The sequence below is a fragment of the Macaca nemestrina genome, chromosome 1, assembly GCF_043159975.1.
Source record: "Macaca nemestrina isolate mMacNem1 chromosome 1, mMacNem.hap1, whole genome shotgun sequence".
NCBI lineage: Eukaryota > Metazoa > Chordata > Mammalia > Primates > Cercopithecidae > Macaca > Macaca nemestrina.
In genome coordinates this window covers 42,712,252-42,730,981 of record NC_092125.1, presented here as the reverse complement: position 1 = coordinate 42,730,981, position 18,730 = coordinate 42,712,252, and the positions used below count along the sequence as shown (strand labels likewise).

Genomic DNA, 18,730 nt, shown 5'->3' with positions numbered 1-18,730 from the left:
TTATGATTTCTTTTCCTCTTATTTAATTCTTTTTCAAATGCCTCTGCATCCTCATTACCATCTAGGTGCATGGATTTTCACACAGGTGAGGGGTGTTTGTTTACCTCCTTTCCTTACAGATATTTCTCTGGAATACTACTAAATCCTAGTAATTATTATGAGATTGTATTTACCACCTTATTCTCAAGTTCCCATGCTCTGGCCTGGACCTATAGAGCTATAAGACCCTTGAGAGTATTACTTTGGGAACGTTTTCCAGTTGTTTTCCTGCAGGAATCTCATGGCTCCTCTCCCACTATTCTTTTCCCCATGACATTACTGCAGGCCTTTATGGTAACTGATTTCATGGTTTTATGTAAGTATTGCTCTCTTTACTCTCCTATACTCAGTTTAGAGACAGCTTAATAGTCTCCAAGACGTTCTTGTCCTCATGCCATGTACTCCAACCCTACCCAAAGTCCATTCCTGCATTACCTAAAGGCCACCAAACAGAAAATATCCTAGTCACCACGTACCTCTTCATAGTTAGCTGTTCACTTTCCCAATATTCTCTCTTTTTCAAAGTCCTAACTATTGAGAGGAAGAAGCTATAACAACCCCACCTGTGTGCCTGGGTCTTCTAGTCTTCAGCTGTGACTTCTTAGATGCCAATGCTGTTTCTCTGTCTTCTAGCAGTGTGGTCATTCCCATAAAGACCCAAGTATGGAATTATGGATTAGTGGGCTTAGTATGTCTCAGCAGACTGTTATAATCTAGAACTAGTCACCAGAAAGATAGACAGCAAGCTTGACTGACCATATCTTATCTGCATAGAGCCTTTCATTATCACCAATAAGGAATAGTGACCATCATCCACCCTCTACCCTTGTACTAGTAAAAGGGTTTCCTTTTCCTCCATGTACACAAAGACAGCAATCAGCAATGTTCGTAGAGGTAACTGTATAGCTGTTGCTGTACAATGTGTCAGGGACAAATGTAGTGTATGATTTTTCCACGTTTTTTTGCAAGATCACCTTGTCCATCTCACCCTGTTTTTGTGATAAGCTTAAAATCCTGAGCTTTATTTTTTCCCTTTGGGTTGTATTCTTCCATAGTGAACTATATACTCTTATATCACCTCAGTGTCTAGTGTAGTATATTAGAAAACTAAGAACTTAATAAAGATTTTTAAGTTAATTCACATAAGCTAAAATTCCACTTATATGAGCAAAGATTTTGGGAGTAATTTTTAAAAATATTATTTATTATTATTATTTGCTTCTCTTTGAAAGCCTTGGTACTAAGATTTTTGGGGGTCATTTGAACAATAATTTGCAGTTGCTGAGTTATTAGTCTATGACTTGATACACTGCATTTCCTTAGCAAGTTGCATATACTCAAGCAGCAAGATATGTGGTCAACTTCTAAATACTATTGTTGTTGTTGTTGTTTTTTTCTGTGTCATTCAGCATTAACATTATCCTCTGAACCCCAAATACAATCTCTTTGCCTCTATCAGGAAAACAGAAATTCTTCTCTAAGAAATGGCTTTGGTGCGTTGGGAGACTAGAGTTGCAGTGATCGGGTGCCTATATTAATCCCAAAGAGTCATCATTTGAAAAATTGAATTTAAGTCTGAAATAAAACATCCATAAGATTGAAATGTAATCTCTTTTCTTTACTTTCTCAGGCTAAACCCCTGTTTTTCCATTTGTTGGTCAATGCAGGCTTCCCGTGGAACTCATTCTGATCAAATTTTGTAACTGAGAATATTAGCCTTGCTAGTTTCAGAAGGGTTCTTCACAGACATCTAAATCAAAGTGTCTTGACTCCAGGTCAGGGAATTGGAAGGAGCAGAATTTTATGTCTACTATGTTTTTCTTTCTGGTATCCAAAGCTTTCAGCAGATTGTTAAAGGGGTTTATGACCCAAACGTAATCATTTTTATAGACATCTTAGATTATAAGAAGAGATATCACTTTCCAAAACAGCAAAATGCTAAGCTCTCATTCCCCCACTGATGTTCTTCTGTTTTTCTCTTTGTCTATTACTTTTTCCTCTTCTTGGAAAGAATAATTGAGGATTTTTCTGAAACATCCTGATTTTCGAGTCACATGGAGGTGCCTTTTCTCATATTCGATGTGAGAAACCACAGGGCTGGCTGCGTTGTCAATGCAGACTTACAAGGTGAGTGTGAGAGTGCTCCTATCAGCCACTGCCTCAGAGCTGAATGTGGCCGGTTAGGTAGGCACATCAGCAGGCAGCGTCCAGGAGGAACCTGATTCTTTTTTTTTTTTTTTTGAGACGGAGTCTCGCTCTGTCACCCAGGCTGGAGTGCAGTGGCGTGATCTGGGCTCACTGCAAGCTCCGCCTCCCGGGTTTACGCCATTCTCCTGTCTCAGCCTCCCGAGTAGCTGGGACTACAAGCGCCCGCCACCTCGCCCGGCTAGTTTTTTTGTATTTTTAGTAGAGACGGGGCTTTACCGTGTTAGCCAGGATGGTCTCCATCTCCTGACCTCGTGATCTGCCCACCTCGGCCTCCCAAAGTGCTGGGATTATAGGCATGAGCCACCGCGCCCGGCCGGCTAATGTCAGTTTCATCTGTGTTCTTCCTACTATACTAGAGATGTGGTCCAAAGCGGTTTTTGTATTTTATAACCCACAAATTGTATCTCTTTTAAATTGAAAACAACTAAATGGACTAAAAAAAGTATAACTTTAGTGCACACAGGAAGTGGAAAGATACAGTACTTACCAAGTTCTTTTTCTGATAGTTTATTATTGTGTTTCTTGGTCTGTATAACTTTCATTATGACCTATCAGCTCCCTGAGAAATTATTCTGCAGATCAATAATTTGTGTGTATTTGAGTAAATGATAACTCAAAGACTTCAGTAAACTTTAAATTGTCTACTCAATTTGTTTTTTAAAAAACTGTAGGCACAATTATGATACTATGCATTGTCTTAAGGTAGTTTCTGTTATTGGGCTATTAGCTATGGGAGGTTGAGTCAAGATTAGTCAGAGAGCCGCAGAATGAGTGGTTGAAAAACTTATTACAAGTTAGGGCAAATATGGTCTCCTCTGTCTCTGAGCAGCTGATCTGTTACTGAACCCCGGCTGTAGCTGCATCTCTGAGAATATTGCAGAAACATGACCACAGACATCAATCTGTGTTATTACTTGGCATGGGACACAGGGAAACACTTCTCATTGGCATTTACTAAACAAAGTAAAACAACTGTCATTGTAAGATACATGTGTTATGCTCCTCCATCTCACGCCCCCAGGGATCTAAATTCAGGAGATCTAGGGGATCTTTCCCACTTTTTTTTTTTTTTTTTTTTTTTTGAGACAGGGTCTTGCTTTGTATAAGCCCAGGCTGGAGTGCAGTGGTGCGATCTCGGCTAACTGCAGCCTTGACTCCCCAGGCTCAAGTGACCTTCCCACCTGAGCCTCCTGAGCAGCTGGGACTACCGGCAGGTGCCACCATGCCCGGCTAGTTTTCGTATTTTTTGTAGAGACTGGGTTTTGCCATGTTACTCAGGCTGGTCTCAAATTCATGAGCTCGAGCGATCTACCTGCCTCCGCCTCCTAAAGTGCTGGGATGATAGGTATGAACCACTGCGCCCGGCTCTCTCACATTCTTTAAATGAAAGTGTTGACATTTTAGGTGTTTAACTTTCCTAATTTAGAATAGGACTTCGAGTTGAGAGGGAAAGGATTGCCAAATAGCTTCAATTGCTTTAGTTTACTTTCCTTAATTTCTTCTCTCTTCAAACTCTTCTCCTTTCTTTTTCCTCCTTCCATTTGTTAAAACTGGAAGTGCTTTGGGTACTGTCCTAAGTGATGTTCAGAGTCAATACAATGTATATCAAATTTTCCCATAATGTGAACTGGAAAATAATTGGAATATAAGAAAGGATAGACTGACGTGTGTCCGGATGCCTTCTCTGTTGTCCCTGTTTGCGGCACATTGCCCCCTTAACCCGCTGGGAGATGTAGGGAGTCAACCTGTTCAACAGGTCTCAAGCAGATCGAGTGACGAAATGTTGATGATTTCACCATACCTTTCCCGCTAAGAAATAGAATGGTCCTCCTCACATTTTTGCAGCGGTTATCTATTTCATCTATTAACTGAGAATGCAGAGTGTGCCTGAGCATTTTTACTCACAGAACTAATGAGAAAAGTTAAAAAAAAATGTATTATGCAAGTGGTTTGCTTGACTTCCTTGTGAAATGCTCATAGGAAGTTAATAGGAATTGTATTATTATCAGAAGGCTTTAAGACAACACTAGTTTTCCCCCTAGCCCACTACCAAAATACATTGTGGTATACTAATTTACACAAATTAGGGTACTATATACTTGTTACTATGCTTTCATCAGAAAAAAATTTAAAATCAACACATTGTAGATTGTTTTCTTTCCTATATTTTAAAGCCACTCAAAGCTGAGTGGTATGGGAGAAGTCTGTGGTATTATACAATTTGAGGAATTAAAAAAGTTCCACATTACTGCCAGGCCTGCTAAAATAATTTGAAGGAATTTATTTACTATCATGCTTCCTTGCTACCATTTATAATCACTGATTTGTTAAAACTAGATGTTTTGAAGTGGAAGTGGAGATTGTATTTAGCCTCTGAGGTGCAGCCACGGTTCTGCTGGTGCCGGCAATCTAGAGGCTTTGGCTCCTGAGGTCTCTTGTCAATATGGTCTCTGGGAAGCTAGTTACCCACAGTGTCCTTTTTCAGGGCACAGGGTGTCTGGCCAGAATCCCCACTTAGCCCAGGACCTGACCCCTTCATCTATTCCCTCTTATTCTGTATCTGGAGACTTTGCCTCTTCACTGGTTTTGTCTCATCCCAGAAATAGTCTAAAGTCTTTCAAATTCAAAATCACCATTTGCTTATTGGATATTTTCTCCTGAAGATATTCTGAGACACACCCGGAACCAGATATTTGTCACTGAAAATTTTAATTTATTCCACATTTTCCAAATGCCATAATGGAGAGTGGAGATACAGAGATGAATAGGATTTATCCCTACCCACCAGAGGTATGCAATCTAGTATGGGACACAGAGCTCTAAGTATGGAATAATGATAGCAGCTAGCATCTATAGAGCCCTGACCTTGGTAGGTACAGTGGTAAGCCCTTGACATAACTTACTCATGTAATCCTAGCCAGTTCTTTAGGTATCAATATCTCCATTTCCTAAATGAGGAAAGCAAAGCACAGGAAAGTTCAATAACTTGCCTACAGTTTTTCTGGTGACAAGTGGCAAGGCAGAGACTTAAAACCAGGCAATCCAGGGGCTTTAAGTGATTCTTAAATATTATGTGATAAATGCATTTAAAATGTGTCCGGAATGGGCTTTGTGAATTCCAGAAAGGGAACTAAAATTCTATCTAAAAAGAGGATGCTTCTCAGAGGGAGTAATGTTTGACTTGAGACCTGCAGAAGGAAAAAGGAAGGAACTTGCAGAGGAACCTTGGTGACAAGGAGCATGCTGTATTGTGGGGACAGTAGGAATAGGGGAGAAGCCTTGGCCTCGTCACTTTCTGCCTTTTTGGTTTATGCAGTTGTCTCTGCCTAAGATTTTTTTCTACCTTTGTTTCTGCCTCCAGTTACTCCCCCTGGAAGTGTCACTCTCTTAAACTCAGAGAGCCTTGTTTATGGCACTGATGTGGTGCCCAGTGCATTCTGCTTTGTACTAAATATGCTGTATCTCACCTTTGTGTCAGTACCAAACTGTGTTCTTTGTAATTCTGCAGCTTCTAGTACATTTGTGCGTAGTAGCAACTCAGTGCACATTTGTTGAATGTTGAATGAATGCTAATCAAGGCAAGACAAGCAAAATTCTCAAATAAGTCAAAATAATCCCTCATTCTTTCCAGATGGAATGGTAGTCAATTTGCTTCAGGAATAAATTAGCCAATGGATGTTTCATAACATAACCGACCCCAAGTAACTCAATTTAGCTGCTGAAGCCAGCTTTTAAAGATGTAGTTTATCCACTGGCCATGGGATATTGGCTATGATTACTGGAGCAAGCCCTAGTAATACAGTCTTTATATAATAAATACAATCTTACTAATGTCAATGAGAATTATCTTTATATAATAAATACAATCTTTAAAATTGTATTTATATTTGGCATTTATGCCTCTCAGCACTCTGTAGTTTCTTATTAGAAGTATACTTTAACTTGAGAATTCCCCTAGAATCATTAAATTTTCTGAATAGAAAGCGTAACAGTGTTTAAAAATAAATTTTTAGTGGCTTCATGATGTCAAAACAACCACTTGAAAGCTGAAAAATATGGTAAACATACTTTTGTATTTATGTCCCAGTTTGCTTTTTTTGATTCACAGAAAAAGATATGACTTGATTACAAAGAAGAAAACACAGAGAGACAGAGCGAAAAAGAAAAGAAAGACTAAAGGAAGGAAGAAAGGAAGACAAAAAAAGAAAGAAAAAGGAAAAAAGAGAAAGACTGAGAATCTTAGTTGTTTTGTGATTAGGTAGACATAACTCGAGAATCTTGGAGACATCCTTCTCTCTTCCCTCTCCATTAGCTGCCACAAACAACCCACCACTAAATAGTAAATCTAACTCCAAAATGTCTTTGATATTCCTTCTTTCCTATTCATTTCCATGTCACTGCCTGACTTCAAGCTTCATATCAAATTGTAATTGATCTCTTAACTCTCATTTTGTGTGTGTTCCCCAAATCATTCTTGACATATCTGTGCAAATATGAGCATGTCACTTCCCCAGTAGTAGGTATCCATTGGCTCCCTGTTAATCTCCATGACCAGAGATTCTGTCCACCTCTCCAGCCTCATCTTGTGAGTTTCTTTCTAATCACCTCATCCTTTTAGCCTTTGCCTCGACTGGCCTGATAAACCTCTACCTGCCTGCTAAGTTTCAGTTCAAGCCTTAGCTCTCTGTCAAGCTCCCCCTCCCTCACCCGGACTCAGATGCTCCTTGCGCCTGCAGTGGGTCAGCTGCTTTGCATATATTGTACTCTTTAGTTCTCACGTAGCTGTTTAAGGTGGGTGGTCTTCATCTCCACTTAGCAGGTGAGAAGAGTGAAGCTCAGAGAGCTGAAGTAATTTGCTGACAGTCACACAGTAAGAAAATCAGTGGCACGCTGGGATTTGAAACTGGTTCTTTGTATTTCAAGAACCTGAGCTCACTCCTCAACGTGTTGCTCCTTGGCTTTAGCTTTGCCCACACCTGCTTTCATTTTGTTATGATCTTCATCACATTTACTGTGTTTGCAATTCTCCATTTCTGCTACACTTGTTGAAAGCATCAGCCCCACCCTTCATCTTTATGTCTCCAAAGAGCTGCACAGTGTCTGGCTCATGAGAGGTAGTTAAGAAGTATTTATTAAGGTGATGAATGAACCAAGCAATATGCAAACAATATACATATTCTTTTCTTTGCGGTGGTGTGGAGAAGAAAGGGAGAAGTAATAAGTTCCACTTTCTGGAGTGGAAGGGTTCTAGTGGGACAATAGAAGGTTGTATGACTTCCAGAACCATCTGAAGAGTGTTTTTAGGATTAGCTACTAAGGGCCAGGCACAATGGGACACACCTGTAGTCCCAGCTAGTCAGGGGCTGAGGCAGGAGCATTGCTTGAGCCCAGAAGTTAAAGGTTGTAGTACACTGTGATTGCATCTATGAATAGCCACTGCACTCCAGCCTGGGCAACATAGCAAGACCCCGTCTCTCAAAAAAAAAAAAAAAAAAAAAAAAGAATCCGGCTATTAACAGAAGTCAGCAATGAATACCAAGGTGTCATCAGTATTACCTAATATTTATTGCTTCCTTGGATGAACTTATTAATTTCTTATAAGGAAATGTGCCTGTATAAGAAAGAAAGGAGGAAAGGAGGAAAGGGATAGGATGGAGAAGAGTCTTGGAGTGTGACTTCATATAAGTCCCTCAGTTTCTTTACTTGAAAACACTTATATTAATCATGGGGATGATTTGTATTAATGTGGGGTAGTGGGCTGAAGAATGTTCCCCAAAGATGTCAGGTCCTAATCCATGGAACTTGTAATATATGCTTTTATTACTAGCCTTCTTCCAATAACTTTATACATTTTCTTAAACCAAGAAATGACCATTTGAAGTTGACATTGAATGTCAACTTTATGAATGAACAACCCAAACATTAAATCTAACATTAAGCTTTAAACTAGATTACTTCTCCATAACACTCTCTCTCTCTCTCTCTCTCTCTCTCTCTCTCTCTCTCTCTCTCTCTCTCTCTGAAGGAAATGGCCCTGCCAGAGGGCAGGTGGGCCTGCTAACACCTTGATTTCATCCCAGTAATACTGACTTAGACTTCTAGCCTCCAGGACTGCAGAGTAAGTTTCTGTTCTTTTAAGCAATGAAGTTTATGGTAATATGTTATAGCAGCTACAGAAAACTCACCAGGAGGCAACAATACAGGAACATGAGAAATATGAGGCCTGACAGAGAGCTCCTTTGGATGGCTCTTCCTCCCCACTTCCCTTGGAAAGCTCGCTCTTTCACTCTCCAGGGGATCAAAACCAGGGAGACTGTCTGCTGCTAATGCTACACTCCCGGAATCTGTGAGTTCTCCTGTTGTTCTTTTCTCCCTCAGGATCCTCCGATTCCAGAATCTATCATAGTCCAAGCAGAGCACATATGCACTCCTTTTGAGTACATACGGCTTTCATGGTCTGGTGATGGAATCTGGGAACACAGTTATATTTGGATGAGGTCAGTTCTGAGTGGCAAGCTCATGTTACTTAATTAGTTTAGCATAAGTGTAAACCTTTCAATAGACGCTAGTTTTCCCCTGTTTTTTGCATCTATCATAAGAAAAGGTTGGATTAGATAATAGCTGTGGTTCCTGTCAGCTCTGAAATCCTGCAACTCTCTCACTAGTCTTCATTTGCCTTCATCTGTGAGCCTGTCACCCGTTTGTCCTAGGGAAACTCTTCTAACATGAGATTCAAGTTGAGCTCTCTCAGCTATGTAAGTTCCTGGAAAAGGATTGTTTTTCTTTCTGGATTTTAGGCCAAGCTAAAAAAAAAAAAAAAAGAAAAAAGAAAAAAGAAAAAAACCCATGACTTTTGACTTAGTTGGTGTCCCTAGATTCAGACCTTGAAATTTACCCAACTAGGCTTTCTTTTTCCCAGGTACCTAGGACTGTGAGCAAAGTTGATCAAGCCAGTCTGAATTTTTGCAGATTTTCATCCCCGTTTTCTTTTTTTTTTTTTTTTTTTTTTTTTTGAGAGGGAGTCTCGCTCTGTCGCCCAGGCTGGAGTGCAGTGGCGCGATCTCGGCTCACTGCAAGCTCCGCCTCCCGGGTTCACGCCATTCTCCTGCCTCAGCCTCCTGAGTAGCTGGGACTATAGGCGCCCGCCACCGCTCCAGGCTAATTTTTTGTATTTTTAGTAGAGACGGGGTTTCACTGTGGTCTCGATCTCCTGACCTTGTGATCCGCCCGCCTCGGCCTCCCAAAGTGCTGGGATTACAGGCGTGAGCCACCACTCCCGGCTCCCCGTTTTCTTTTCACATGTTTTTTAATAAAAATATATTTCTATGTATTAAATATTGCTTGCTTTAGACCTTCCAAACTCAATGAGATCAACATTAGATTATTTCCCCTTCCTATTTTTTGCTGGATCTTATTATTATGTTTAAGACAGGGTCTCACTCTATCACCCTGGCTGGAGGACAGTGGCACAATCATGGCCCACCACAGCCTTGACTTCCTGGGCTCAAGTGATCTTCCCACCTCAGCCTTCTGAGTAGCTGGGACTAGGTGCATGCCACTGTACCCAGCTTTTTAATTTCTTTTTGTATAGACAGGGTCTCACTGTGTTGCCCAGGCTGGTCTCAAACTGCTGGACTCAAGTGATCCTCCCACCTCAGCCTCCCAAAGTGCTGGGATGACAGCCTCCCAAAGTGCTGGGTGAACCACCATTCCCTGTCTCGGACCTTATTTTTTATTTCCCTCTGAAAATCTCTACCTCAAAGACAGAAGCTTTGATTGTACGACAGCCATAGTATATGACATTTGCTAAAATTAAAAAAAAAATAATTTCTCTGCTATTAAATGATGGTCTAAAAATAAATTTCAACTTGATTTTCCTTTTTTTGAGACAGGTTCTTGCTCTGTTACCCAAGCTGGAGTGCAGTGGTATGACCACGGCTCACTGAAGCCTTGAGCTCCCAGGCTCAAGTCATCCTCCTGTCTCAGCCTCCTGGGTAGCTGGCACTGCAGGCACATGCCACCATGCCCGGCTGTTTATTTACTTATTGAGATGGAGTCTCACTATCTCCCAAGCTGGTGGTGATCTTGGCTCACTGCAACCCCGCCTCCCAGGTTCAAGCGATTCTCCTGCCTCAGCTTTCTGAGTAGCTGGGACTACAGGCATGTGCCACCACGTCCGGGTAATTTTTGTATTTTTAGTAGAGACAGGGTTTCACCATATTGGCCAGGCTGGTCTCAAACTCATGACCTCATGATCCACCTGCCTCAGCCTCCCAAAGTGCTGGGATTACAGGCGTAAGCCACTGCTCCTGGCCATTTATTTATTTTTGTAGAGATGGAGTCTCACTGTGTTGTCCAGGCTGGTCTTGAACTCCTGGCTTCAAGTGATCCTCCTACCTTGGCCTCCCAAAGTGCTGGGATTACAGGTGTAAGCCACTGAACCAGGTCAATTTCAACTCTTATTTTGGATTCAAGGGGTAGATGTGCAGATTTGTTACATGGTATATTGCATAATACTGAGATTTGGGGTATAATTGATCCCATCACCCAGATAGCGAGCATAGTATCCAGTAGTTTTTTAACACTTGCCCCCTTCCCTCCCTTCTCTAGTAGTTTCCAATATCAATTGTTGTCATCTTTATGTCCATGAGTACTCAATGTTTACCTCCCACTTATAAGTAAGAATATGTGGTATTTGGTTTTCTGTTCCTGCATTAATTCGCTTAGGATAATGGCCTCTAGCTGCAACTATGTTGCTGCAAAGGACATAATTTTGTTATTTTTTATAGCTGTGTAGTATTCCATAGTGTATATGGACCACATTTTATCCAATCCAATGTTGATGGGCACCTAGGTTGATTCCATTCTTTTATTGCCTCTTTCTTGAACCCATGATTTCCCATATGCATTCTGAGATCCTTCACAGCTTTCGTCTTCTTCTTCCAACTTCCAGTAAGGGTTCGATATGTTCCTGCTTCACACAATGTCAGGGAGGTCAGTTGGTTCTCAGACCCCCATCATTGTGAACCAGCATTGGCATTCACCAGAATACTTGGAAAACAACTTTCTTATGAAACATTATTTGAGTACCTGCTACAAACCAGACATTTCTACAGCAAGTGTTGAAACTGTATGTTAGACTGTGTAAGATTCAATTCTTGTTTTAAAATGTCATTGTAATAGAGAAAGCAAGATAACCACACAAATAATAATAAGATGAAGTGGGTGCTGCTGTGATATTGATGGAAATAGCCCCAGATGCAAAAGTTGATAGAACTACATTTCTTTTCCTAACAAGGCATTTGCCATGGATATGAATTTATGAGCATCAGTTTTCTTACATGCCCAGGGGTCTATGGAGGCCCTATTTGTGTATGAAGATGTGGTGTGGAGTAAATGATATAAATGTATGTGGAAGTGCCCAGTATTATCCCTGGTTCATAGCAGGGGATTGGTTGGAGATTCTTAAATACCAGAGAAGGGGTTTCAAGGGAAGGAGAGATCACAGGTGGTTTGGCGGATCCAAAAGGGCTTTGTGGAAAATGTAGCAATTAAGATAGGTCAGACTGGTGGCTTCTCAGGGCAGGGCCCTTTTGAATTACTTTTCCTGTCCTTAGTATTTTATAGACTGTGCTGGATAAGATCAGGGCTTCCACTAATTGTACATTATGGTGAGTTGTAAAATTACTTCATTATATAATACAATGTAATAATAATAGAAATAAAGTACACAATAAGTGTAATACACTTGAATCGTCCCAAAACCATCTGCCACCCCAACCCTGGTCCATGGAAAAATTGTCTTCCACGAAACCTGTTCCTGGTGCCAAGAGGTTGGGGACTGCTGTTCTAGATCATCTCAAGGAATAATGCAAAACATTTTTACGGCTTGAACCAGCCTTGTACATAACTTGTTTTATAATTAGATGCTATGTTTCAAATATTAGTAGCCCTGGGAGGAGTAACACTAATGTGCAGAAATAGCTGGGTCATATATGAGACATCTGGAGGAAGGAAGAACCATGGAGAGGGTCCTAAAGACAAACTTGACTCTAGTATTTGATGTGAACATGACCTCAATTGTAAGTACACCACTATTTTATGTACCTTTAAGAAAAAAGTGCTGTCAATTATGTTTAATGATTGTGCTGTGCTACACATGAGTTGATCATACTGGCTTCTTACTGCTTTGACATTTCCTGCATTTCTTCTGGGATATTTGGCACTTTTGCGTGCTTTCTTGTATGGCTTGGCATAAGGTAGACAATTCTTTGCACATGTCTGTGTAGCAAAATGCGATTCAACTTCATTTACCTTTTGTTATAGATCCTGTAAGACAACTGATTGCTGCTTTGCAATAAAATATGGAATTGTGGTCATTCTTCTAGAGAAAAATATGTATTTCACTAATATCAAATTTATCCTCCAACTTCATTTCTATGCTTTTCTACTTATACAATAATTTTTTGTTTCAATGGTGGGTTACATGTAAAGACATATAAAATGGAAATTAAATTTAAATGACCAAGATTGTACACATGCAACTACATCATGATAGCAACTAGTAGAAGGCAGTTATAAGACCCCAATGATTAAATACATACTCATAATATAGAGAGGTTAAAATGAAGGCTGGGTGCGGTGGCTCACACCTGTAATCCCAGCACTTTGGGAGGCCGAGGTGGGTGGATCACCTGAGGTCAGGAGTTCAAGACCAGCCTGGCCAACATGGTGAAGCCCCGTCTCTACTAAAATTGTAAAAACTAGCCGGGTATGGTAATGGGTGCCTATAATCCTAGCTACTTGGGAGACTGAGACAGGAGAATTACTTGAACCCAGGAGACGGAGGTTGCAGTGAGCTGACACAGTACCACTGCATTCCAGCCTGGGTGACAGAGTGAGACTCGGTCTCCAAAAAAAAAAAAAGAAAAAAAAGAAAAAAAGAAAAAAGAAAAAGTGCACTTAGAAACAATGAAACATGCTCTCTTTAAAATGTGCCTGCAGACTCATCTGCCTCATGCTGAAGTATTTTATCTAGCACTTAAGACTAATTGGTTGAACTACATCCCTTTATGGCTCTGGTTTTACGATGTACACTAATATGTGTCATAAAACCATAATGTACATTTGGTGACCACAATCATCTTATCAAAGGGCTCTGCCAGAAGGGAGGCTGACGCAGGAGTATCCATGCCCTAAGCTCTGTTTTCCAAGTTGGTGGTTGTATGATTATATATAGAAGCGTCATGGTCATATTCGCCCTTGCTCCCTTCTACCCACTACATGTACCAGTTAGGAGTTCGTTTAATGGGTGTCTTATGATTTTCTTGTCTGGTTTACCTCTTGATGGTCCACATTTCATAAATCATATCTCCTCGTATATACAGGAAAGCATATGTTGAAATCAATGAAATTACATAACTTGCCCCCTTTGAATCAGTTTCCTTCTTAACACTTTGAATATGCTCATTTCAGGCATCCCTGTGCTACAGAGTGTGCCCTACAAATAGAGACGTGGGAAACCTGCCAGGAGAAATTAAACTGTCAGTCTCCTCATCTTCCAGAAGAGGGTTGATAGATACATCTCTCTATGTTGTGGCAGCCTTCAATCTGAATTGAGCAGATTTCAAACATTTCTCACAGCTGTGTACCTAGAGTTTAATCTCTGAAGACTTATTTCATTGCTGATCATTTGCAAGATGGAGAGATTTGAGTCATACCTTATCTGTTTTTCTCCTGTCACTTATTGGTAAAAGAAACAATGAGCAGGAAGTTGTGAAAGAGGATAAAGGAAAGTTTGGCAAACTGGATGGTCCTGAAAAGTCTGGGAGAGACACATGGAAGGTAAACATGACGGTTGCTCTTGTTTCTGCCAGTGAGGTCATTGGAGCATGAACAGGGCAACTTCAACTCGGAGCTGATGTGCTGATCCTTTGGAAGCTCTCTTAGGATGGAAGTGTTCTCCATTCCTGTTGTTGGTCTTACTGTTGTTACTAAGAGGGTTGTCTCTGTTCTAATCTGCTAGTTGCAGGCTTACAGTTGGTTAGATGATGAAATGTGATGTTTACAGCATCAAGCACACTGTTCAGTAGAAGTTTTAACAAATCCTCCTACTAACACTTCATGATAATTTAATCTATCAGATACACTTTAACAACACTTTTGACCACACGTTAGTGGAGCTGATATAATTAGCTAGTTCTTGTTTTATTGTTACATTAAGAAAAAACCCCCAAAATTTGAATACAACTCATGTGGTGGAGGAAAAAACGACATACTTTCAGAGGGAAAATCTTACAAGTGAGTTTTATGGCTTAAAAACTGAATACCTTAAAATTTATATATCTTCTTTTTTTTTGAGGTGAAAAGAATCTTCTAGGAAGTTGCTATTTATATAAAAAAAAAAAGTGGCATAGACCTTACTTTCAAACTTTAGAAAAAACTAGACTTACTAAATCTCACATAGTCATAGGACAACACTGTTTAGAAGCATTTAAAACATTATGATTTTGGGGTACTTGAATATTTGAATATGAATGAAAGCAATTTTTTTTTAGATGGCCTGAATTGTTTTTTTAAGATTGGGTGTTTGGTGTGATGAAAATATTTTATTTCATGATTGTGTGGTAGTTGTATAGTTATAAATATGTGTCAAACTCATTGAATTTTACTCTTAAACTTGGTGAAATTTTTGTATGCAAATTATACTTTAATAACACTGACAAGAAAAATAAAGTATTTTGGGATTTAGAAAAGGACTGGCTGGAATTTCAAGGAAGGGATTTTCTGTGGACATGCAGTATGACACCAAAATCATGGATAGGAACAGAAATTATTTTAGTCAAAAGCCAAATGTAATGAAACTGTTAAGAAAAATGATTTAGTGACTGTATTTTACATGTTTATTATACTTCTCATTACATTTGGGTTATTTCCCCACTTACATTCATTTGTATGTGTGCAGGTAGAATAGGGTGGGGACAAGGGGATGGGAGGGTGGGTGTGCGTCATGTGAAAATGAAGAGGACTTAGGGCAGAGCAAGATCGCCTCATAGAAGCCTCCAGCGATTGTCCTCCCTGCAGGAACACCAAATTGTACAACTATTCACACAGAAAATCACGTTTATAAGAACCAAAAATCAGGTGATTACAGTACCTGTTTTTAACTTCCTATCACTGAAAGAGGCAACAAAAAGGGTAGGAGAGGCAGTCTTGAATTGCCTATACCACCTGGTCTTCCATCCCCTGGCAGTGGTCGCATGGCACAGAGACAGATCTGTACGCTTGGGGGAGGGAGAGCACAGGAACTTTGCATTGGAACTCAGTGCTGCCCTGTTACAGTGGAAAGCAATGTCAGGAAGAACTCAGCTGACACCCATGGAGGGAGCATTTAAACAAGCCCTAGCCAGGGGAGAATCACCCACCCAGTGGTCAGAACCTGAGTGCTGGCAAGCTAAAGTACTTTAGGGTCCTAAATAAACTTGAAAGGCAGTCTAGACCACAAGGACTGCAATTCCTAGGCAAGTCCTGGTGCTGTGCTGGCCTTGGAGCCAGTGGACTTGGGGGACATGTGACCCAATAACACACCAGCTGGGGTGGTCAAAGGAGTGCTTGCATCACCACTCCCCTAACCCCAGGCAGCACAGCTTGCATCTCCTGGAAAGACTCCTTCCTTCTGCTTCAGGAGAGGGAAGAGTAAAGAGGACTTTGTCTTGCAACTTGGAAACCAGCTCAGCCACAGTAGAATAGGGGACCAGGCAAAGTCCTGAGGCCCCTATTCCAGCCTCTAGTTCCCAAAGGATATTTCTAAAGACATCCTGGGCCAGAAGGGAACTTGCTACCTTGAAGGGAAGGCCCCAGTCCTGGCAGGATTCATCACCTGCTGGCTAAAGAGCCCTTGGGCCTTGAATAAACATCAACAGTGCCCAGGCAGTACTTGCCATGGGCATTGAGTGAGACTCAGAGCTGTGCTGGATTCAAGTATGATCCAGCACATTCCCAACTGTGGTGGCCACAGAGAGAGACTCTTCTGCTTGCGTAAAGGAGAGGGAAGAGTGTAAAAGATTTTGTCTTGTGGCTTGGGTGCCAGCTCAGCTGCAGTAGAATAGAGCACCAGGTAGATTCCTAAGGTTTCTGACTCTAGGTCCTGGCTCCAGGATGGCATCTCTAGACCTGCTCAGAGCCTGGGGGAACTCACCGCTCTGAAAATAAGGACACAAGCCAAGCTCATCTTGCTATCTGCGAATTGTAGGGCCCTAAGGCCTTGAGCAAACATAGGTTGTAGGCAGGCAGTGGTTATCACAGGCCTTGGGTGAGTCCTAGTGCTGTGCCTGGCTTCAGGTCTGACCAAGTATAGTCCCAGTGGTGATGGCCACTGGGTGCTTGTGTCACCCCTCCTCCAGCTCCAGGCAGCTCAGCACAGAGAAAGAGACTCCATTTGTTTTGGAGAAAGCAAGGGACGAGAACAAGACTCTACTCGGTAATCCAGGAATTTTTTCTGGATCTTATCCAAGACCACCAAGGTGGTATCTCTATGAATCCATAAGAGCCACAGCATTACTTAATGCAGATATGGCAGAAGTGACCAAAAACTTAGATGATAACACCTAAGTCCCTTTGAATACCTGGAAAGCCTTCCTAAGAAGGAGGAGTACAAACAAGCCCAGACTGAGAACACTACAATAAATACCTAACTCTTCAATGCCCAGACACTGATGAACATCCACAAGCATCAAGACCATCCAGGGCCGGGCACGGTGGCTCACGCCTGTAATCCCAGCACTTTGGGAGGCCGAGGCGGGCGGATCACAAGGTCAGGAGATCGAGACCACGGTGAAACCCCGTCTCTACTAAAAATACAAAAAAAAATTAGCCGGGCGCGGTTGTGGGCGCCTGTAGTCCCAGCTACTCGGGAGGCTGAGGCAGGAGAATGGCGTGAACCCGGGAGGCAGAGCTTGCAGTGAGCCGAGATCGCGCCACTGCACTCCAGCCTGGGCGACAGAGCGAGACTCCGTCTCAAAACAAAAAAAACAAAACAAAAAAAAAAAAAAAAAAAAAAGACCATCCAGGAAAATATGACCTCACCAGAACTAAATAAGGCACCAGGGACCAATCTTGGAGAGACAGAGATATTTGACCTTTCAGGCAGAGAATTCAAAATAGCTGTTGTGAGGAAATTCACCAAAATTCAAGATAACAGAGAGGAGGAATTCAGAATCCTATCAGATAAATTTAACAAAGATATTTAAATAAGTAAAAAGAATTAAGCAGAAATTCTGGAGTTGAAAAATGTAATTGACATACTGAAGAATGCATCAAAGTCCCTTAATAACAGAACTGATCAAGCAGAAGAAAGAATTAGTGAGCTTGAAGACAGGCTGTTTGAAAATACACAATCAGAGGAGATTAAAGAAAAAAGAATGAAGCATGCCTAGAAGATCTAGAAAGTAGTCTCAAAAGGGCGAGTCTGAGTTACTGGCCTTAAAGAGGAGGTAGACAGACAGATAGGGGTAGAAAGTTCATTCAAAGGAATAATAAAAAGGCTTTCCAAACCTCAATAAATATATAAATATTCAAGTGCAAGAAGGTTATAGAACACCTTACTTGGGTTATAGGTTTAACCCAAATAAGACTATCTTAAGACATCCAGTAATTAAACTCTGATGGTCAAGGATAAAGAAAGTATCCTAAAAGAAGCAAGAGAAAAGAAATAAATAACATACTACTGAGCCTGTGTGTGGTGGCTCATGTCTGTAATTCCAGCACTTTTGGAGGCCAAGGTGGACAGATTACTTGAGGTCAGGAGTTCGAGACCAGCCTGGCCAACATGGTGAAACTTTGTCTTTACAAAACACACAAAAATTAGCTGGGCATGGTAGTGCATGCCTGTAATCCCAGCTACTCAGGAGTCTGAGACAGGAGAATCACTTGAACCCAGGAGGTGGAGGTTGCAGTAAGCAGAGATTGCACCACTGCACTCCAGCCTGTGCGATACAGTAACTGAGACTCGTCTTAAAAACAAAAACAAACAGACAAATAAAAAACATACAATGAAGCTCCAATATGTCTGGCAGCAGACTTCTTAGTGGAAACCTTGCAGGCCAGAAGAAAGTAGCATGACATATTTCATGTACCGAAGGGAAAAAAAATACCTCGTATCCTAGAATAGTATATCCAGCAAAAATACCCTTCAAACATGAAAGATAAATAGGGACTTTCTTAGACAAGCTAAGGGATTTCATCAATGCCAGACCTGTCCTACAAGAAATGCTACAGGGAGTCCTTCAGTCTGAAAGTAAAGGACAATAATGAGCAATAGGAAAGCATTTGAAGGTTCAAACTCACTAGTAACAGTAAGTACACAGAAAAAGCCAGAATATTATAAAACACTGTAATTGTGGTGTGTAAACTACTCACATCTTGAGTAGAAAGACTAAAAGATGGACTGATCAAAAATAATAACTATAAGTTTTCAAGGCATAGA

At 41.0% G+C, this 18,730-nt stretch overlaps 1 protein-coding gene across 3 annotated transcripts in view; it reads left to right on the top strand.

Moving 5' to 3' along the window:
- NIBAN1 (niban apoptosis regulator 1) overlaps positions 1-18,730 on the top strand; it is a 173,609-nt gene that overhangs the window by 26,897 nt on the left and 127,982 nt on the right. The window contains exon 1 of one of the 3 annotated variants that reach the window (XM_024793703.2): positions 2,079-2,166. The exons of 1 other annotated variant lie outside the window; for it this stretch is intronic. In XM_024793703.2, coding sequence (XP_024649471.2) covers positions 2,094-2,166 — 73 coding nt within the window. In that variant the 5' untranslated portion in view covers positions 2,079-2,093. Of the gene's footprint in view, positions 1-2,078; positions 2,167-14,067; positions 14,092-18,730 lie in introns of those variants that run through there. One more of the 3 variants, XM_071077084.1, reaches the window with a different exon arrangement.